The following is an 18,535-nucleotide window of genomic DNA, read 5'->3' as shown; positions in this document are numbered from 1 at the left end:
TAGCCATTCGCACGTAACACGTGATGGTTACACGAGGCCCAGCATAAGTACATTAAATAAGCCGTTCGAAGCTCCACAACTAACCCTTCAGCAGTAGTAGTAATAGTAGAGAGCAGATCATCAACAGCAGGAGGAAGTGGAACACCGTCTGTCTGGAGAGGTGCTGAAGAACGTTGAGTGTGTCCAGTGGAGTGGAAGTCAAGAATTTCCCAGGAGACTTGCTGTCGCCACACACACACGCATGCAGGCAGATTTACTCATGTGTGTCGAGTGGCGTGTGTGCTATACACTGCTCGTCTCATTAAGGAAGCTGAGCGGGACGGAAAATACACGTATTTACACAGATATTTTCCAGTTTCAACAGGATTCAAAGTATCTTAATGTGAAATCAATGTAACCTTGCGATCGTGCACATGTGGAAACACAGTTGATGTTGGGGAAGTGTGTAAAAGTGGTAGTAGTATTCCTCAAGAGTGTCTTGGGAAGGAGCAGAACTGGGTTGATGGGAACACTTTAAATATTAAACACACATACACACAGACACACACAGAGCTTGAACACAACACAGCACCATCTCGCACACGCGACACAAAATGCGCACCGTGCACACACTTAAAAGCAAACATGTGCACACACAAACTCGCACATATTTTCTCTACTTTTCTGGTGAAGAGGAACGTCAGACCCATCTGAAGTGTGTGGGTCAGCACAGTGGGGCACGGCAGTGGGAGCTGCATTGTTGGTCCTGGAGTCTTTTTTCAGACACATGCTGGATACACGATAGTGGAGATCTGGAAAGCCAAGCATCCTGCGCTTTCCTTTACCCACAATGCCGCAGTTTCTCCCCAACAGTGAAAGCAAAGCAGATCTACAGCCTCGGTGAGGAAGCACTAAAGGATCACTGTTGTTTTCTCTTTTAACGCTCTCCATCTTTCTCTTTTTCACGCATACATGCTGACAAACGCACATATCCAGTGTCTCTTTCGCGCCAATCGCTCTGTCTCTCGAGTGTCTCTGTCTCTCGCTTCCTCTTTCTCCAGTATGGATCTCCATCTCACCTCCTTCCTTTCCGTCTGCATCTCAAATGCCCGTGTTCTGTTACTCTATCCATCTCATACATTTTCTTTTTTGAATGTCATCCTACCCCCTCCTCGCCCTATCTTTTCTCTCTCTTCCTCTAACCTCTCTTCTCTGTCTCTCCCTCTGTGTCTTTCCTCTGTCACCCCCTCCCTCCCTCTCTGTCGCCATGTGAATGACTGAGCCTGGCAGAGAAGCGTAAACGTCCTAACGTTTGACTGATGTTGCGATTTGCTTGCAGGGCTGCTGGGGAAACGTAGACCAAGCAGGGAATGTAAAATGGGGAAAGACATTATTGGTGGAGTACATTCCCTGTCATCTCATTTTACCTCACTAACGCCATGCCTTTAAGAGGGGGCAGAAAGATACGGGTAGAAAGGGAGAGGGGGATGTAAAGGAGGAAAATGATGAGCGACAGATTGTTTATAATTGATGAGTGTTTTTAATTGAGAAGATAAAATAGAGAGGGGGATGGGATGAAATAATAAAACATTTACCATGTTGGCGACATTTTTGAGACAGCAGCGTTAATTTCTTTTATACAACCCAATTGTTACAAGTATAACAACACATTGGTAACAAAGAACAGTCATGACCCTGTAAAACCGTGTCGGGATCAGACAGGTTCTGATTTTCCATAGTCTTCGGTGGCTACCTAACTAGTTCATCAATCCTCATCCTTGCACCGACAAGGATCACTGATGTTGGGTCTTGATTGGCTCGTTCTCGGCTCCTCCCGTGCGCGCATCTCTGGATCCCCTGAATGTGTCTGATCGAGCCGACCGCCTGTGCAGGCGGGTTGATAGGGACGTTCCCTGTTAGCTATTCTCCTCACATTCACCTTGCAGTCCCAATTATTCAAGCCGGCATGAGCGCGCTCCCCGACAGCCCAGCCGGAGAAAGTGGGTCAGTGAAATTTAAAGGTACAACAACACTTATTTCTCTTCTTGTACAAAGCACTCCAGCGTAATTGCGCGCCTGCAGTAAATGCAAGGAGGTTATTAGGTCTATAAAATGCGTGTCACTAAATCGAATGACATTCATTGTGAGCCCACTAAGGAGGAATGCGATGCCCCGGGTCTTTAATGGTCTGTGTTGGTGTAATGTATCGGTCTATAAATGGTGCAGCCTACAACACAGCCTCAACTGTATTGCCTGAATGGTATACAATGCTTATATACATTTCCATTTTCCATTCCAATTAAAAAACGTCAAACCTTGGATTGCCCTTTATTTCGTTTATTAATGAATTAATCAAACGTAGCACATATTTTCGCTACTATGTTTGCTGCCTAAATTGCAATATGTAGCCAGGAAGCCGATATGAAATAATGGTGCAGATCCAGCATGGGCACAGTAAGCAATAATGTTATAGGCTTAATTTGTGAGCCTCATTTACTTTGAGAAAGGTAATGGTTGTGTGAGTGCAGTACAGTGTATATGAAGCATGCTGAAACACACACCTCTACCACTTTAGATGCAAACACCACAGGGGACACGGCATTTAAACAGTTCAGAGTCATGAATCTCTCTTTATTATCAGCAAAAACAAGACCACACACACACACATTTACAGTTTAAAAACATAGACGCTCATTGTGGATGTACAACAAAATAATACAATTCCTGCAGAAAAAAAGAGTATAGTGTTCATAATAAGGTATAAAAAGGAAAGGTTATTTTTAAATTAAAAAGTCCTGGGCCAACAAAATGTCCCCCATGTCATGCTACTTTAAAAACACATGCAAACATAAAACTCTCCAATACAGACACTCTTGAAATACTTTTTCACATACTCATGAAATTCCATTAGATAAAAAAAATTCCGCCTACATCCCCTGAACAGTCTCTTGAGAGAGGAAATACCTATGCCTGTTGACCTAAGGTGCATATCAACAGTTGTGTTAATCTCCCTGTTTCCTTCTTCTCCCCCTCATTTGCATTGGAAACCTCAAAGCAGACAACAAAATGGCCGACCCTAGTTTCTGTTTGTTGATGGTGCTCTCACTTCAAATGGAAAGGAGGGAGACAAGGAAAGGAAGCAACTTTGGAAGCTAGGGATGCACCTCTACCTACGGTGTCAATAATGACAGGCTTGACAGATACACTCAAAGGCTGCGGCATCAACCAACGTTTAAAACCCCTTTTACACAACCGTATATCAAGCAGGGAGGATGAAGAACTCAAACAGCACCGTTAAATTTCCTGGTTTCCTTCTGACGTGTCAGTCACGCCATAAAGTTCTACAGAGTAGTAAAAATATGGTGAACATGATTCCTTTTTTTTTTTTTGCTTGTTTCTAAGTTCGTAATATCTACTCTTATCGTTAACCATTTCTCTGCCATTAGCATGCAAGAGTGCTTCACTACTAAAAGAAATTCAATGTTGCCCTGCTTTTGTCTTTGGCAGCTTGAGTTAGTACAGAGCAGGTTTGGGCTTAGTTCCATTTCCAATGAGTCCATTCAGGTTTGACTGTGTTTGAATTGGAACTGGAGGCCAACCCGGTGAAAGTGGAGTGATTGTATCAGAGCTTTCTGGTTTTAAGTGTAGTTGGTGCAAAGGAGGCTGCCTACAATAAATACCACTAAAAAAGTCTCCCCTGTAAAAATGTGAACTCGTTTCCGAGCGCAACCATAAGCCTGCGGAAACATCATATTTAAAAAGTGGATCATTTTAACTCATATAGTCCATCAACATAAAAAAGAACATCCTCACTCTAGAATCAGCGACGGACACTTCTACGACCTTCTATGAACTGAAATGAAACGTGATCTCAGTGTGTGACCCCCTTCAGTGGTGGTACAGAGGGCATATCGAGCCCCTCTCCTCCAGGTGCTTTGATCTGCCCCATGTATCCCTACCACAGATCTTCTAGTAGGCATTTAATCGTGTATTACATCAACTACATCACTCACCCCCCCCCCCCCAGAAAGCAATACAGCAATTTTGTAACAAATGTTTGTGCTTGACCTCGCCACAAACTCCCACAGTGACCTGACAGATGACTGATATGTTTTCTTTTGTTAGAACATTAATTATCAGCAGAGGTTAACCAATCGGTGATGGCAAAGGAGGAAGCAATGGGTGTCATGTGACATGTGACGCTCAGGACCGCCAATCATACAGGTCTTGTAGTCTCACTCAGAGAACTGCAGTACCCATCATGCCTTGCTACGGTGGGGATGGTACTTGAACAGCAGATAATAGCAGATTTGAAATGCACAGTCCTCTGTCTCTAACCCTTTCTGTGGTTGCAGATCTGAAGGACTATAAGCTTCTCATGCACCACCTAGAATTTGGGCTTTGGGGAACATCTGTTTCTTCAGATCTGCATTTATGGCTGGCAAGTTAGTTGGGGATAATCAGCTGTTTGGCTGCTAATATAATGCTATGGAGTGTCATGTCCTCATTCTGTAACACAGGCAAACACTTTAAAAGTTGGAACATTAAATACCTCAGTAAAACAGAGAAACTATGAAGCATTGTGTGTAAATAGCTTACGGCTTGCAAAGCACACCTTAATTCAACAATAAATAAATCCTTATTTTAAAATCCCTATGGTTGTATCGTTTGCTGGGACAGTGTTGGTTTGTATGGCTGCTGGGTTCAGAGGTGGAGGAGCTGTGAGGTTTGTAAAAAAACAATATGTGTTTTAAGTTCATATTGATTGAATGTTGAGTATTGTTGTATTTAACTGCTGTTAAAATGTTCAGTTTATGACTTTAAAAGGTTGTAGTTGTGTCATTGACATACGCATATTTTGTATGTTATTTGCATCAGTTATTGGCATTTTTAGATCCTTTGTATGGATTGATTGTGCAGTATGTTTGCATCACGGGTAAAGGTTTTATTTTTTAAACGTTTTTTTTCTATTGTGAGCTTTTGTGTAGAACAGGGTTAACACAAGGTACAGTAGGTCAGTAGAATGCTTGAACAGTTAGATTATGGTTGGTTTATGGTTGATGTGGTTGCCATCCATTATAGACCTTTCTTTGATGGTGCACTGAGTTTTCTCATCCCCCTTATTCTGCCCAGCAACTCACGGACAAAATCCTACAGAAAAAAAAGAAAGAAAGAAAAAGCAAGAATGTTATGAGACACTTGGACAGAGACAGGATCTGTAAACACGACTGACATCCTCACTGTACTAGAGGTTAAAGAAACCCTGACCTAATTACAGTCTCCCATCTCTCCATCCATCCATCCCTCCATCCCTCCCTCCCTCTTTCTGTCCCTTTAATCTATCTATAACCCCCCCTTCCTCGGTCTCTCTCTCTCTCTTTCTCTCTCTGGTCCCTAGAGTGAGAGTTCTCTGTGGGACTGTATTCACAGAACAACGCCTGTACTGTCCCCCAAACATTACACTCAACCACTGTTGGTGTGTGTGTGTGTGTGCATGTGTGTGTGCGTGTGTGTGTGCGGACATGACGCACATCAACTGGTGTCAACTTGGCCAGCTACCCACTCTGCATACCAATGTCCTTGCAGCGGTTGTCACAGAATGACCTAACGCCATCGGGCTCCAGCACATGTGTGCACACCCTGTACATACACACACACACACCGTGCCTAGACACACACACACACTCCAATGACAGATAGTCATTGGAGTGGATTGGCAGGATGTGTTTCCAGTGTGCAAAGGTAGGATTTGAGTGTGCTCCATTTCATTAGACACACGGTGGAACCCTAACCCACCCAAACACTGATCCTCCCTACAGGCACACGCTCACAATCAAAAGTTATACACACTCACAAACACATACAGCATGAGCATGTGTTTCTGACGAAAGTATAGGCGACTGTGTTCAGTGTGTGTGTGTGTGTATTTGTCTGTGTGCTTGTGTTTGTGTGTTGGAGCGATGATGAGGCTTGTAGGTCAGTAGGTTGATGTAACAAACTCATGGTGGATTTGAGTGGGCTGCTCTTTTGTACTCGGTAGCTGGAAAAGTGGTTTCCTGTGTGCGTGGTGTGTGTGGTGTGTGTGGTGTGTGTGCATGTGTCTAGGATATCTGGTCCTTTTAGCCCATGTGTGTATTCAGGTCAGAATGTAGCAATGCGAGCAGACAGAATGACTGTCTGAAGGCCTCAGGGGGGAAAGGGCTGAGTGAATGTGTCTGTGTTTGTGAATGTGCATGTGTGTACTGTATGTCAGTATGTGTCTCTGTGTCTGTGTTTCTGTGTGTCCGTGTGGGATTGTGTTTGTGTGTCTGTGTGTGATTGTGTTTGTGTTTGTTTGCCGGTGTCTGTCTGTGTGTCTGTGTGTCTGTGTCTGTTTGTGTGAGGGAGCTGAAGAATCCTAAAAAACACTTCTGGGATTTAACAAAGACAAACAGATAAAAACTCAAAGTACTTACCTCTGTGGGTTTAAAGCAGTCTATTAAGGATTCCTGAGAGAGAGAGAGAGAGAGAGAGAGAGAGAGAGATAGAGATAGAGATAGAGATAGAGATAGAGATAGAGATAGAGATAGAGATAGAGATAGAGATAGAGATAGAGATAGAGATAGAGATAGAGATAGAGATAGAGATAGAGATAGAGATAGAGATAGAGAGAGAGAGAGAGAGAGAGAGAGAGAGATAAATATTTTATGAAACTCTTAAGAGAACTTGGCAGGGCCCACTAGTCTATTTGGCAAAATAACATTGAATAGTATGATTGACGGCAAGCAAAACAGGACAGACCTGAAAGAGGCATTTCATCTGTTCAACCTGAGTCGTTAATGATTCATGTGTCAAAATCACAACGAAGCATCAAGCACTGTGGGCTCTCACACACACACACACACACACACCTTACCTGCAGTTTGACAGCTCTCTCATCTTCACCGTTGACCTCCAGCAGGTCATCAATGTCAATCTCTACCTCTGGCATCTCCTCTTCCTGCAAGAACACACAAATATGGACGGTCAGTCACTCGAATATACATTTATACTACATCCTGGTTACTCTGTGGCTTATTTGCCTGAGAAATAAAATCACATTCTGTGATGCGGGTAAATAGCAAATATCAGAATTATTATTAAGTCTAAACACATAAACACACATACAGTCCCTTAACACTCACACACACACACATTTCATGGACACACACGGCTTATGAACACAAATACACAGCCCGTGATACACAAACATACACTGTGCATGAATACATACACACTGCCCAAGACACAAAACACACGCAAGCATACATACACACACACACACCCCTCTGAATCACTCCACCTCCCTCTAATTGCCAGCACATTAGGAATCCAAGGCACTCAGAGCATAACAGGATAGGTTACTAAGCTACCGACCACACGGCGTACTGTACCACGCAGCTGGGCTGGTCTTTTGTGGGCAGACAGATGAAAGTGGAATCTGGCGCTGTCACTGCAGCGCTGGCTCGGGTCGACGGCCGACGAGGAACATAACGTTACGCTGTGCGCCACTTCAAAGATCTGTATTCCTCGGAACTATGACACCACAAAGTTGGCGTGTGGGTGTGTGTGTGTGTTTGTATGTGATAGCCCCAGGCTGCATTGGTATTCAGGCCTCATCATAAGGGATTAGCTCTTTGAATTAGACAGTGCAATCCTGTGGAGCAAGATGTGGGCGTGGAGATGGGTGGGGGGGAGGGGTAAAATTCCGTGTGCGACTATGTTAAGGTCATCGACTACCACGCAAAAGAGTTGTTTAACTCCTTAAAGTATCTGCATTATTGAGGGGAGTCTTCAACAGTTCTACAGCTAAAGGCTGTTTCTTCCAAGAGTCTTGCTCTCCAAAACAGAGAGGGGGACAGAGTGCGGCGTCAATTCAAAGTCCTGAGATGAAACCGAGAGGATGGGAGAGGTGGGGACACAGGGAAGGGGTATTTAGCAGTCAGTGGGAGATGTTAGAATGCACCAAAGAGGTAGCCAAATGAGGTGGAAAACTAACTTCACTTACGTTGCTCTTTTGATTCTACGGTCCTAGGCAAGCATAAGTAGAGGCCGTCACTCCATAATGAAAGCCAGGTTGAGTTTATACATATATATGGAAAAACTGAATATGAATGTCAGCCTTTCGGTCTGGGTGACAGAGACCATAGTGACCCACTTCCTGAGGGAATGGCAGGAACAGATAAACAAGCGCTCGCTCACTCTGTCTCTCTCTCTCTTTCTCTCTCTCTTTTCTGTATGCTTCTGTTTAAATCTAAATGAGGCTCTAATTCCAAATTTGGCGTGAGAATGACACTCTTTCATCGCGTCGATATATTCAAATGCAGCTGGTGTGAATGTTATGAGGAGCCAACTAAAGGAGGTGTCAACACATATTAAAGTACACATGAACCATTCGGTGCCCTGTGTGGTTGTGTTGGTGTGTTTGTGTGTTTGTGTGTTTGTGTGTCTTCCCCTCTTGTCAGCATGTAGTTCATCTCTCTCTCCTAGTGATTGGCGATGACGACTGAGCTGCATTTGAAGCGTGGCCACAGATAAACACACGTGTGCATGCACGCCTGTCATTATGCTATGTGTGTGTATGTAATGATAGGGGGCAGGCGGCACAAAGCTGGGAAGCCTCTCAAACATGTAGCTGTAGACGGACCCTTAGTGTCAGAGATCTATAAATAGTCCTGGTCTTATCCGGAAACTCACCCAGAACCTCACCCCAGAACCTCCCGAGGAACGTGACTTTCCATTCAGCCCTCAGAGAAGAAGGACAGAAAGAGATACCAGTCGAGCCCAGGAGAGGAGAAGAGCGAGACAGAGAAGGAGAACGAGGAGGAGAAAAAGAAGGAGCCGGATGGTCTACTTGCAGGGCTCGCTCGCAGAGGCTGCTTAGCAACCACAGCGGTCTGCAACCTCAGTGAGGTCAGTCCAACTGGCCCAGCCTAAGTGAATGACTCACCATCCTCCATCCACATGCACATCAACAAAGTGTCAAATCCGTCACAATGAATCAGTCAATTGGCTACCCGTTGTATCATGGAACCAGAATGACTCGTTTACTTTATACCTTAAACACTTTGCACTTTCGCACGCTCAGTTAGTTTCGATGAAACTATGCCACTTTTAAGAGACGACTCTTATGGCGTTCCATACAGTTTTAGCACAGCTAACTCCTGCAGATGGTTCTACTGTCTTCTACTGTCTTCTACTGTCTTCTACTGTCTTTCATGAACTCTTGTCCTGGTGGTACAGATGTGGAGTGACAGTGGCTGTTGGAGATGCACCAGAGTTGTGACACAAGACAGAGTTGGTCCTTCTGCTTGTCACTAGTGATTCCCCCCCCCTTCTGTTCTTCTGCCTATCCATCTGAGTGTGTGTGTGTGTGTGTGTGTGTGTGTGTGTGTGTGTGTGTGTGTGTGTGTGTGTGTGTGTGTGTGTGTGTGAAGGTCTGTGTGTTGAAGAGGTCTGTCCTTAACCACTGATCAGTTAACAATAATTAAAGATTTCAACAAATGATTACTTTATTACTTTTACACTGTTTGGAAAGCTCTGAATATACGAAACAATGTTTGAACCTGCTGTATTAGCTCATGAGGACATGAAACGTCAGGGCCATTTCTTGGAGCCCTATCTTAAGCCTAAACAAAAGCCATCTAGCATGCGGTATCCTTTTTCTGTGCTTGCAGAAGCCATGTTGCTTATCACCCCACTGAAGTTTCTTGTGAGAGTAAAAAAAAAGACATATCGTGATTAACCGCCCTTCATTCCTGAAGCCACTGTCGAGTCTTCTGAGATGCTCAACTTGAACGTATCAGACACCTGCACCTTATAGATCTATAATAAATACGTTGGTCAGAACAGGTACTATCTAATACGTCTTGAGTGTGTGTTGGACAAGGAAGACCTTGAGCTTCCAGACTGGAAACATTCAAACAGACGGGCCCTGTCATTGCCACAACACTGAGTTTACACCCACAGACCCTCCAAGTAGTACTCCAGAGAACACGGGACCCCCTCCCCCACACACACAGCAATTATCTAGTGATTAAGATGATAAATTGACCCGGTCCTCCAAATGTTCTGTATGAATGTGATAAAGGAATGAAGAAAAAGATGATGAAACAGGAGAGCCTGAGGAGAAAACAAGGAGAGAGTGAACGAGACACAAAGACTAGGACTGAGAGCCAGCCGGAGAGAGAGACAAAGAGAGAGAGAGACATAGAGAGAGAGAGAGAGAGAGAGAGAGAGAGACAGAGAGAGAGAGAGACACATAGAGAAAGAGAGACGCGGAGAGAGAGAGAGAGAGAGAGAGAGAGAGAGAGAGAGAGAGAGTAGCTTAGCGAAGGAGGGACGGATTGAAAGAGATGTCGAAAGAGGGAGAGGGGGGAGGGGAGATAAGTGGGTCGCAGTGATTAGTTTGGGTCTGTGGGGCTGAGAGGAGGATGATGGAGGTGTGGGCGGTGCAGGAAACGCAAGGTTAGAGAAAGGTGGGGGGGGGGGGTGGGCTGGGATAACACAGCATATTAACTTTATGGACATCCTCGCTTTGAGAGACAAAGAGAGAAAGAAGGGGGCGGGAGGGAGGGAGGGACTTATGCAGAGAAAGTCAAACAGCAAGGTGAGAAGGAATGAAGGCTTCTTTGAGGGGATAAGATCATGCTGAAAAGAAGAAAAAGAGAGGGAAAAAAAGACGGCGAGTCCACACAAAGAGAATACAGTTGACCTGACTCTGCAGTAAGACGGAAGGGAATCCCCCCTCTTCTTCTCAGCCCTCCCTCCCTCTCTCTCTCATCTCCCTCCCATCCCTCCCCCCCCTTCAACAGTCTTTGGGTATCCAGCCTCCTGGCCATGCGCTTTCTTCAGCTGACAGAACTACTGCTAACACAGTGGTTCTTGGACTGAACTGGAGGAGGGCTGTTAAAGGGCTCACTATGAGAGAGAGGGGTAGAATCCTGTTCTGCCAGACAGCTAGTCACATGGTCACGATGCATCGGCTCCAGCTAGACCAGAGAGACATGGCTCCAACAGATCCAAGTCGGGAACATCAAGTCAAGATTGACTTGTTCACAAATGACTGTTCTGTGCTCTCTCACTGTGCTATACACACGCACACACACACATAATAAACCTACACACACAGGCGTGTGAACTTTCACACACCACTGAGGATTTCTCCAGTGAGAGAGGTGAGAATAATCCTGTGCTTGTAAACAAACTCCAAGTGGCTAGGAGGGCAGTACAATGAGAGCACTGATAGGCAAACAGCCGGCACAGTGAGGGGATAGTCACAGTAAGATTAAGTAAAAACACATTCACAGTCACTGTCTCTCTCTCTCTCCTCTTTCTTCTTTCCGAAAAAAAGAGCAGCTGTATCTATTCTCAGTCTTTCTTTCCCCCCCTCTCTCCAGTGCTCTCTCTTTTTCTCTCTTTCCCTGGATATCTCTGTGGATCCTTTTTTCTGTGGAAGTCTATTGGTCCAAAGCCTCACGTTTTCTCTTCCTCCTCTCCTGTCGTCCTACCGCTTTCCTCTCCTCTAGGCAATATTAGGGGGATGTGCATTTCCTTAATACCCTACATCCTCCTCACTTTATCTCCCTCCACTGGCCCCCCACCCCCTCACATAAAAACTGCAGCAGTTTGACTCATTCTAAACAGATTTCCTATCAGCCCCCGCTAGCAGACAGAACGAACAGCACAGCTCTTTCGAGGGAAAAACGCGTGTGATCGGTTGGAGGGGAGGGATGCATGAAAGGGCAGTGAAGGTGGAGGGGAGGAAGAGGACAGTGGAGTGAAAGGGGGGTGTAGAAAGAGAGAATAGGAGAGTACTTAAAAAGTACACACTGGTTGACCTTTTGTTTTGAGACATATTTGACACTCAGCCACAGTGTGTGCGTGTGTGTGTGTATGTGTGTGTGTGTGTGTGTGTGTCTGTGTGTGTGTTGACACATTTCATGTAGCACCAAAGAACAGATGCATCATCTCCAAACCAAATGGAGATGTTGACAAGCAAGGTTTAAATATACAGAGATAGCTACCAGCTGAACAAACACACACCTCACTCTCAAACACACTTTTAAAGATCCTGACCTGTTGCGTTAGGGGCTACAGTATGTGTACAGACACTAAATTAACTAAATATCCTGCACGTGAAATCCCATGTTTCAAACTATGACCCTCCCCCTTTGCTCTTAAAACAAATCAGGGTCACTCATTAAAACAGTCATCCAATCGATCATCTCCTCCCTCCAGGCCTAAGTGTCAATCAATCACTGACACCGTGTTGACTGATGGCAGTAACGGGGTCCTAATTCCGTTGCGTTCCTATGACACATAAGTTCATCGCTTTTATGATGTTTAAATTTCAACCAACTCACATTTCACAGTGAATTGTTTTCAACCTCGGAATATTTAAATAATCATTGTCTGGGAGGGCAAGTCACATCGATCGTCCAGACCCATCCAATCGATGCACGAGTCTCATCCCATCCATATTCTCACAACGACACACACAACAGGAGGGACTATAGAGCACAGATTTTCAGCTACTGTATGTCAGGTCAGATGGCTGAGTGGTTAGAGAATCTGGCCAATAATCAGAAGGTTGCCAGTTCGATTCCCGGCTGTGCCAAATGACGTTGTGTCCTTGGGCAAGGCACGTCACCTTAATTGCCGGAGGGGATTGTCCCTGTGTTTACTATAAGTCGCTCTGGATAAGAGCGTATGCTAAATGTTTTGTTCAGCAGCAAGTATTGTATTGGTTGGTGAGAGGTGCAGTCTAGAATGTTCCTGTAGTGGAGCTATTTAGTGGAGCAGTATGGTCAGGCTGTAGTGGTTCCCACCAACCTAATCAATCCCAGAGACAGCCTGTTAGATCTCTGTTAGCGTGTGTGTTTCATATGTGGGTTAACAGATACAGATGCCTGTATGTGTGTGTGCTTAGGCAAGAGCATGTCTGTTCGATTGAGCTGTGATGACATCATGCCCTGGGTAGAATTGCAGCATTCGCCTCTACAATATCATGGTCTATGAGGATCACATGATACTATAGATTGGTTATAGGAAGGAGATGGCAAAGAGACCTGGGAAACTCAAGGTCATAGGAGGGAGACGGAAAGAGAAAAGAGAGAAAGAGGGAGAGAACACTAGAGAGAGAGAGAGAGAGAGAGAGAGAGAGAGGGGAGAGAGAGAGAGAGAGAGGAGGATGAGAGGAGAGAGAGAAATACAGCTGTACCAGAAAGAAGCCGGTGTTGACGCCAGGGGGCGAGGGAGTCGGCCCAGAATACAGAATCCCCTGTCTATCACACACACAAACACTGCTGGACACATATACACACACACACACTAAATCTGCCCCGAGACAGACCCTCTGTCAGTGTATACTACCACCCACGCTGGTGTTCTGTCTTTGCATTGATCCGGAGAGAGAGGGGGGCCCCTGGGGGGGGCGGGAGGTCATAGAGCAGACAGGGGGAGGGGGAGTGTGCCTGTGCTACTGTCTCCTTATCCTTCACTTGGCCCAAACAAACTGCAGTCTGACCCAATCTTCTGTGTGTGTGTGTGTGTGTGTGAGTCTGTGTGTGGGTATGAAGAGATCCTACTATCTCACACTCTTACCCGATACATCTACTATCAATACCCTCAGGATAGAGCACTGCTAGGTTGCAGTATTTCATGCTTGTTCACAAGGAGACGCTTCGATACGGGATCCATTGACTCGTACCCTGAATAAAGTAGGACAATCCAGAACATCTTCCCTCCTTACCCAGCAGAGAGCACAGACATACAGTATGCACGCTCACACTGAAACTGCAGACTCGGCTCGTCTAGGAATAAGTGAACCCACTTCCATATTCACACTGCAGACTCTGCAGCTCTACAGAACATAGAGAGAAAAGCCACAAGCAGCACTTGGGTTTTTCCTAACGACCTCCATTGATTGTGTAGGAGAAGAGTCCGAGCCAGGAGGAATCCATCAATGGGAGCTTTTAATCACTGGCTGAACTTGACCTCAGCACTAAACCAGACAGTTCTAAGATGGACGAGACTAGATTACCGGACTAGACCATATAGATATAGAAAGACTGAAGGAGGTGACTGAGCAGGAGAATGGTGGAGATTTATCTTTCTCTCTCCACCTCGAGCATGTCCTAGACTTCCCTTCTCGTAGCCAGGCATTGCCAGACCAATTCACAAATGCGGAGTGGTCTGGAACTCGCCAATTCATTTGAGATTTCCCAGGGGTTATCAATGGGTGCAGATCAAAATCAAACCCAACCCATTTCAGAGAAACAGTTGTGATTGGCAAAACCTGATTCTGGTCTGAGGGAAATCAGTTGGAATGGGAGGGTAGCCAGACCCATCTGCCTGAGCAGAGAAATCATGAGGTGGCATATCGTTCTGCTTCCCAGGCTACTTTTGCTTCCCTCCCTCCCCCTCTGAACATTTATGAGAAACATTAATCACTGCCAAAATTCCCCTTACGTAACACGATGAGAGAGATGGGGGGGGGGGGAAGAGGGGGAGAGAGAGACCTACAAAGGACACGGTAACAAGGTAAGGGGGGGGAGATGGAGGATGGGGAACATGAGCAAAAGAAGAGAGAGAGGCTGAAATGGAGGGAAAATGATAAAGAGAGTGAGAGTGGACTGAGGTCCACAGAGGATCAGGCTTCAGAGCTGTAAATGGCATTCTGAGATCCTCTTGCTTTTCCTGCACATCGTGCGTATAGAGAAACACGATGAAGGGATTCCATTTATAAAGTTGGTGTTCCAGTTTTCCATAGGGAGACATACTGTACATTAGCTGGCCACTGAGCATGGTATAACACACACACACACCAACACATACATAAACACAGGGGGGTAACATTTTGGTTGAATTACAGGAAGTAAAAATCTATTTCTCTGAAGAGAGTAGCCCCACTGCCACTCTATCAGTTTCAATGCTAGACACACAAACACACACAGACACACACACACAAACACACACACACTGGTGTCCGGTTTGCATATGAAAGCGATACATACCCTGACCTTAAAGCCTGTCCAGCAATGCCAATTCAGCAGTTAGAGAACACACACACACACACATGCTCACAATCCCACACAAACGAATCCCCTGACAGCACACCTGTCTCTCTCCCCCCCCCCCCCCCCCCCCCCCCCCCCCCCGTCTGAACATGGATGAAGTGTGACGTCCTGTCTCCCTGGTCATGTGACCAAACAACACCGCCGTAAAGTCCACCTGGCCACATAGTCGTTAGTCATCAGCCCTCACTCAGAAGAGACAGCTTAAGAAAAAGGGTTCACTGGCTGTCGATGAGCGTCAACCAAACCCGCACGCTGGTAATACATTCTCTCACACGCTCTCATTAAGCAGCATGTCAATCTGCGCTGTGTTGTGGTTTTGAAAAGGGATCGTTTGGAGGTCACCTCAAGTCAGTTACTTGAGGTAACCTTTGTCACAGGCTGTATTCGTCTCTTACATCTACCAGAGCAACGTTTGACATCTGATTCATGGGAAACCGCCAGATGTTGATGTTCATGAATCATCTCTGTGTCGAAGTGAGGCTGGGTGCCGGGTTGTCTCTTGAAAGCCTTTGCCTTGACAGGCTTGAAAATGAATATCTCCCTCCCCCTCTCTCTCCCTCTGTCTTTCCCTCTCTCCCCCTGTCTCTTCCTCTCTCTCTCCCTCTCTCTCCCTCTGTCTCTCTCTCTCCCTGTTTCCCCCTCTCTCTCTCCCTGTCTCTACCTCTCTCTCCCCCTCTCTATCCCTCTGTCTCTCCCCCTCTCTCTCCCTCTCTCCCCCCCCTCTGTCTCCCTTTCTCTTCCTCTCTCTCCCCCTGTCTCTTCCTCTCTATCATCAAGCTGTCACAGAGCAGGACATTTCAAACACAGTAGCCTACAATATAGCTCTAGGTTGGAAATTAAACAGCTGCAAGGCATGCTTGAGGCTGGATCACATAATTATACTGTTCAGACCGACACGTTGTAATGTGTGAAGGGGGAATATTATTATTAAAAAAGGAAGTGTCTTGATTGAGTCAGTGCCAAATTGTTGTCAGTGTGTGTGTGGCGGGGGTGGGGGGGAGGGGGGCACACACTATGCATGAACATACACAGCACATACTGTATACGCACACTAACATACAATATACGCCCCGCTCCATGCATCCAAACACACAGTAAATACCCCCCACTTTGTGCATACAGACCACTCACTGCACATAGATAAAAATATATATTTCAACTCAGATGCACAAGCGACACACACAGAAACACACACACAGACACACATAATGTGCATATGGGTGGTTATGTCTGAGATCTGTGTCTGTGGAAATCGCTCACTGGATGAAAGGAGGTCAGAGGGATTGGAGTAGTGGGGTTGACTGGCATCAGCACATCTTTCTTTAAACCTATGGCCTTCTTTCCTCCCCCAGCCCTCAGCTCTCTTCCATCCCCTCCCCCCTTTTTCCTTCCAGCATACTCTGCCACACGGAGAACCCGCTAGCGTGCAAACACATACAGTCCACTGCCCTATGGAGCAACCCCCTCTTTAACTGTTAAAGAATTAGACGGGTGCGCGCGAGAACGTATCGACACACGGTCCATACAGTGTGCACGGAAAATCGTCACCCTAAAGGTCAGCAAAGTCCGCTTCGGCGATAACCATTGGTGTGAATATTACCATATGTGTCATTACGAATACAAACTTGTATAGGCCTAGTCTCAGTGGTACTGACATGATCAAAAATGCCATTGCGTAAAACACTGACCAACCCAAAATAATAGCTCAGTCAGTAGAACAAGGTGACACCCCGCCCCCCTTCTTATTAGCGCGTATTTTGTAGGACAGTAGGACTTCAATACGCAATTGATGTGCGGAAAACGCAGCTGCCCATGAGCCTTTCTATCATTCATTTGACCCTGTGCTCCATCAGTCTTTCTCTTGCTCTCACCGCAAACACTATGGGTTTCAGAGGAAAGGAGAATAGACCCGGCGGATTAGAGGGTTCCGGGGATATAAACTATGCATCCAGACAGTCGGTGCTTTTTACGCATTCCCGACCGCGTCCTTCTCCGTTCACTAGGCACACGCTCCGAGAAGACAGTATGTGACAAGAGCTAGTATTGAGGAAAGCATATTTGAAGGAGACATCGACCTTAATTAACGCGCATAAAGGAGACATTCACGGAAGATGGTACAGTACAATTCAGACAGTGTCAATTATTTAAATGCATTATCAAAAAAGGCATTCATAGGCCTACAGCGCATCCGACCCAGACATACTGACTGGCATTGAGCACATTGCTTAAATGAGCAATGAGCAATACTGTCGAATAAACCAATTAGCCGTATGATGTATGTTTAACAGCCTTTAGTGCAAGAGAATAACTCAATGCTCACCTCGCAATCGTATAACTCGCTCAGCTGTTCAATGATCCACTCCTCCAAGATAAGTCTTTTACGCAGCTCCTTCCTATCGTACTTTACCGTCACTTTTCCCTGCCTTTTTTGGACCGGGTCGTCCCGGGGCATGGGGCTGGATCCGGCGCAACCCACGCCGGGCGCAGGCTGGAAGAATACCCGGCCAGCGGCCGTGGGCAGCGGGGCGCTAGTCTCGGTGCTGGCGGCTGACATTGCGTGGGGTAGACAATGTGTGGGTGAATGAGTGGCACTACGAGTGAAACAGGCTGCGAATGAACGGTGCTTTTAAACACCTGCTATTTAAGCTCGTCGCGCATCCCCGGCGCGAGGGACAGCAGAGAGGGCGGAGCGTGCTGGCCAAATTCCCTCAATGGCTTTTTTTTTTTAACCCTGTCAGTGCCATATTACAGCGTGTTGGAAAAGTAGAATCCTTTTCGACAATATTGGGGACTCCAGAGGCTTGGGTCATATATCATTTAAAAGGGGCAAAACAGAGTGGGGAACGACAAGGGGAGGAGGGAAGATGGTGTATTCACAGTGTTCCCTCTATACTTCATGCTACACTACACTGACTGGGCTTCTCTGCAATGTCATCTGATAGAAGAGCTACGATAACAATAACTGAGTAAACACTTGAGATCCAACCAACACGTTCATAACGCATTAGGACAGGTTAGTGCTGAGTTGGAAAACTAAACATTATTTCTACTTTTACTAAATGACTAAAATGGTCTGAATGGTTAAATGGGGCTATAAAAAAACTATTGGAGCCTTATAAGTTAACTTACTTTATAAGTGTGTCAGACAGTGCGGGGAGAGCAGTAGAGACTTTAAAAACTCATCAATAATGGAATTTATATAGGATGATCATCCCACTAATGAAGTTCTTGTGTCCCAAATGTGAGAGCTTGGTGGTATCTCCCCACCCCTGCTATGAATAACCACAGCATGGGCATGTAAGGACACACTCATACACCACACACAAATACACACACACACACTCACCCAATTATACATCATTCAAATTCAGATGAATGGATCATAAAAGATGTCTGGGATTATACTGCCACCCTGTGGCATATCAAGGTGGTGAGACATTGGCTACTGTAGGTGTACT

At 45.8% G+C, this 18,535-nt stretch overlaps 1 protein-coding gene across 1 annotated transcript; it reads right to left on the bottom strand.

Annotated features, from left to right (window-relative positions):
- Window positions 1-2,580: 2,580 nt before the first annotated feature.
- Window positions 2,581-17,696, bottom strand: ppp1r14c (protein phosphatase 1, regulatory (inhibitor) subunit 14C). Its single transcript, XM_047022220.1, has 4 exons — window positions 17,398-17,696; window positions 6,875-6,958; window positions 6,435-6,467; window positions 2,581-5,130 (listed from the first exon to the last, which is right to left on the bottom strand). Exons 1-4 carry the CDS (start codon window positions 17,629-17,631, stop codon window positions 5,056-5,058), a joined length of 426 nt encoding a protein of 141 aa, XP_046878176.1. The 5' UTR covers window positions 17,632-17,696; the 3' UTR covers window positions 2,581-5,055.
- Window positions 17,697-18,535: the final 839 nt, after the last annotated feature.

This window comes from Hypomesus transpacificus, chromosome 6, assembly GCF_021917145.1.
Source record: "Hypomesus transpacificus isolate Combined female chromosome 6, fHypTra1, whole genome shotgun sequence".
NCBI classification, from domain to species: domain Eukaryota; kingdom Metazoa; phylum Chordata; class Actinopteri; order Osmeriformes; family Osmeridae; genus Hypomesus; species Hypomesus transpacificus.
This window is presented reverse-complemented; position numbering and strand designations above follow the sequence as displayed.

What these genes read in the sequence shown, in the direction of transcription:
- ppp1r14c (XM_047022220.1), bottom strand. Translation starts at nt 17,631, where the DNA reads ATGTCAGCCGCCAGCACCGAGACTAGCGCCCCGCTGCCCACGGCCGCT. An exon ending in GCGAGTTATACGATTGCGAG is followed by an intron (nt 6,959 to 17,397) that starts GTGAGCATTGAG and finishes GTGTTCTTGCAG; the next exon opens with GAAGAGGAGATGCCAGAGGT. An exon ending in ACTGCTTTAAACCCACAGAG is followed by an intron (nt 5,131 to 6,434) that starts GTAAGTACTTTG and finishes TTTTTTCTGTAG; the next exon opens with GATTTTGTCCGTGAGTTGCT.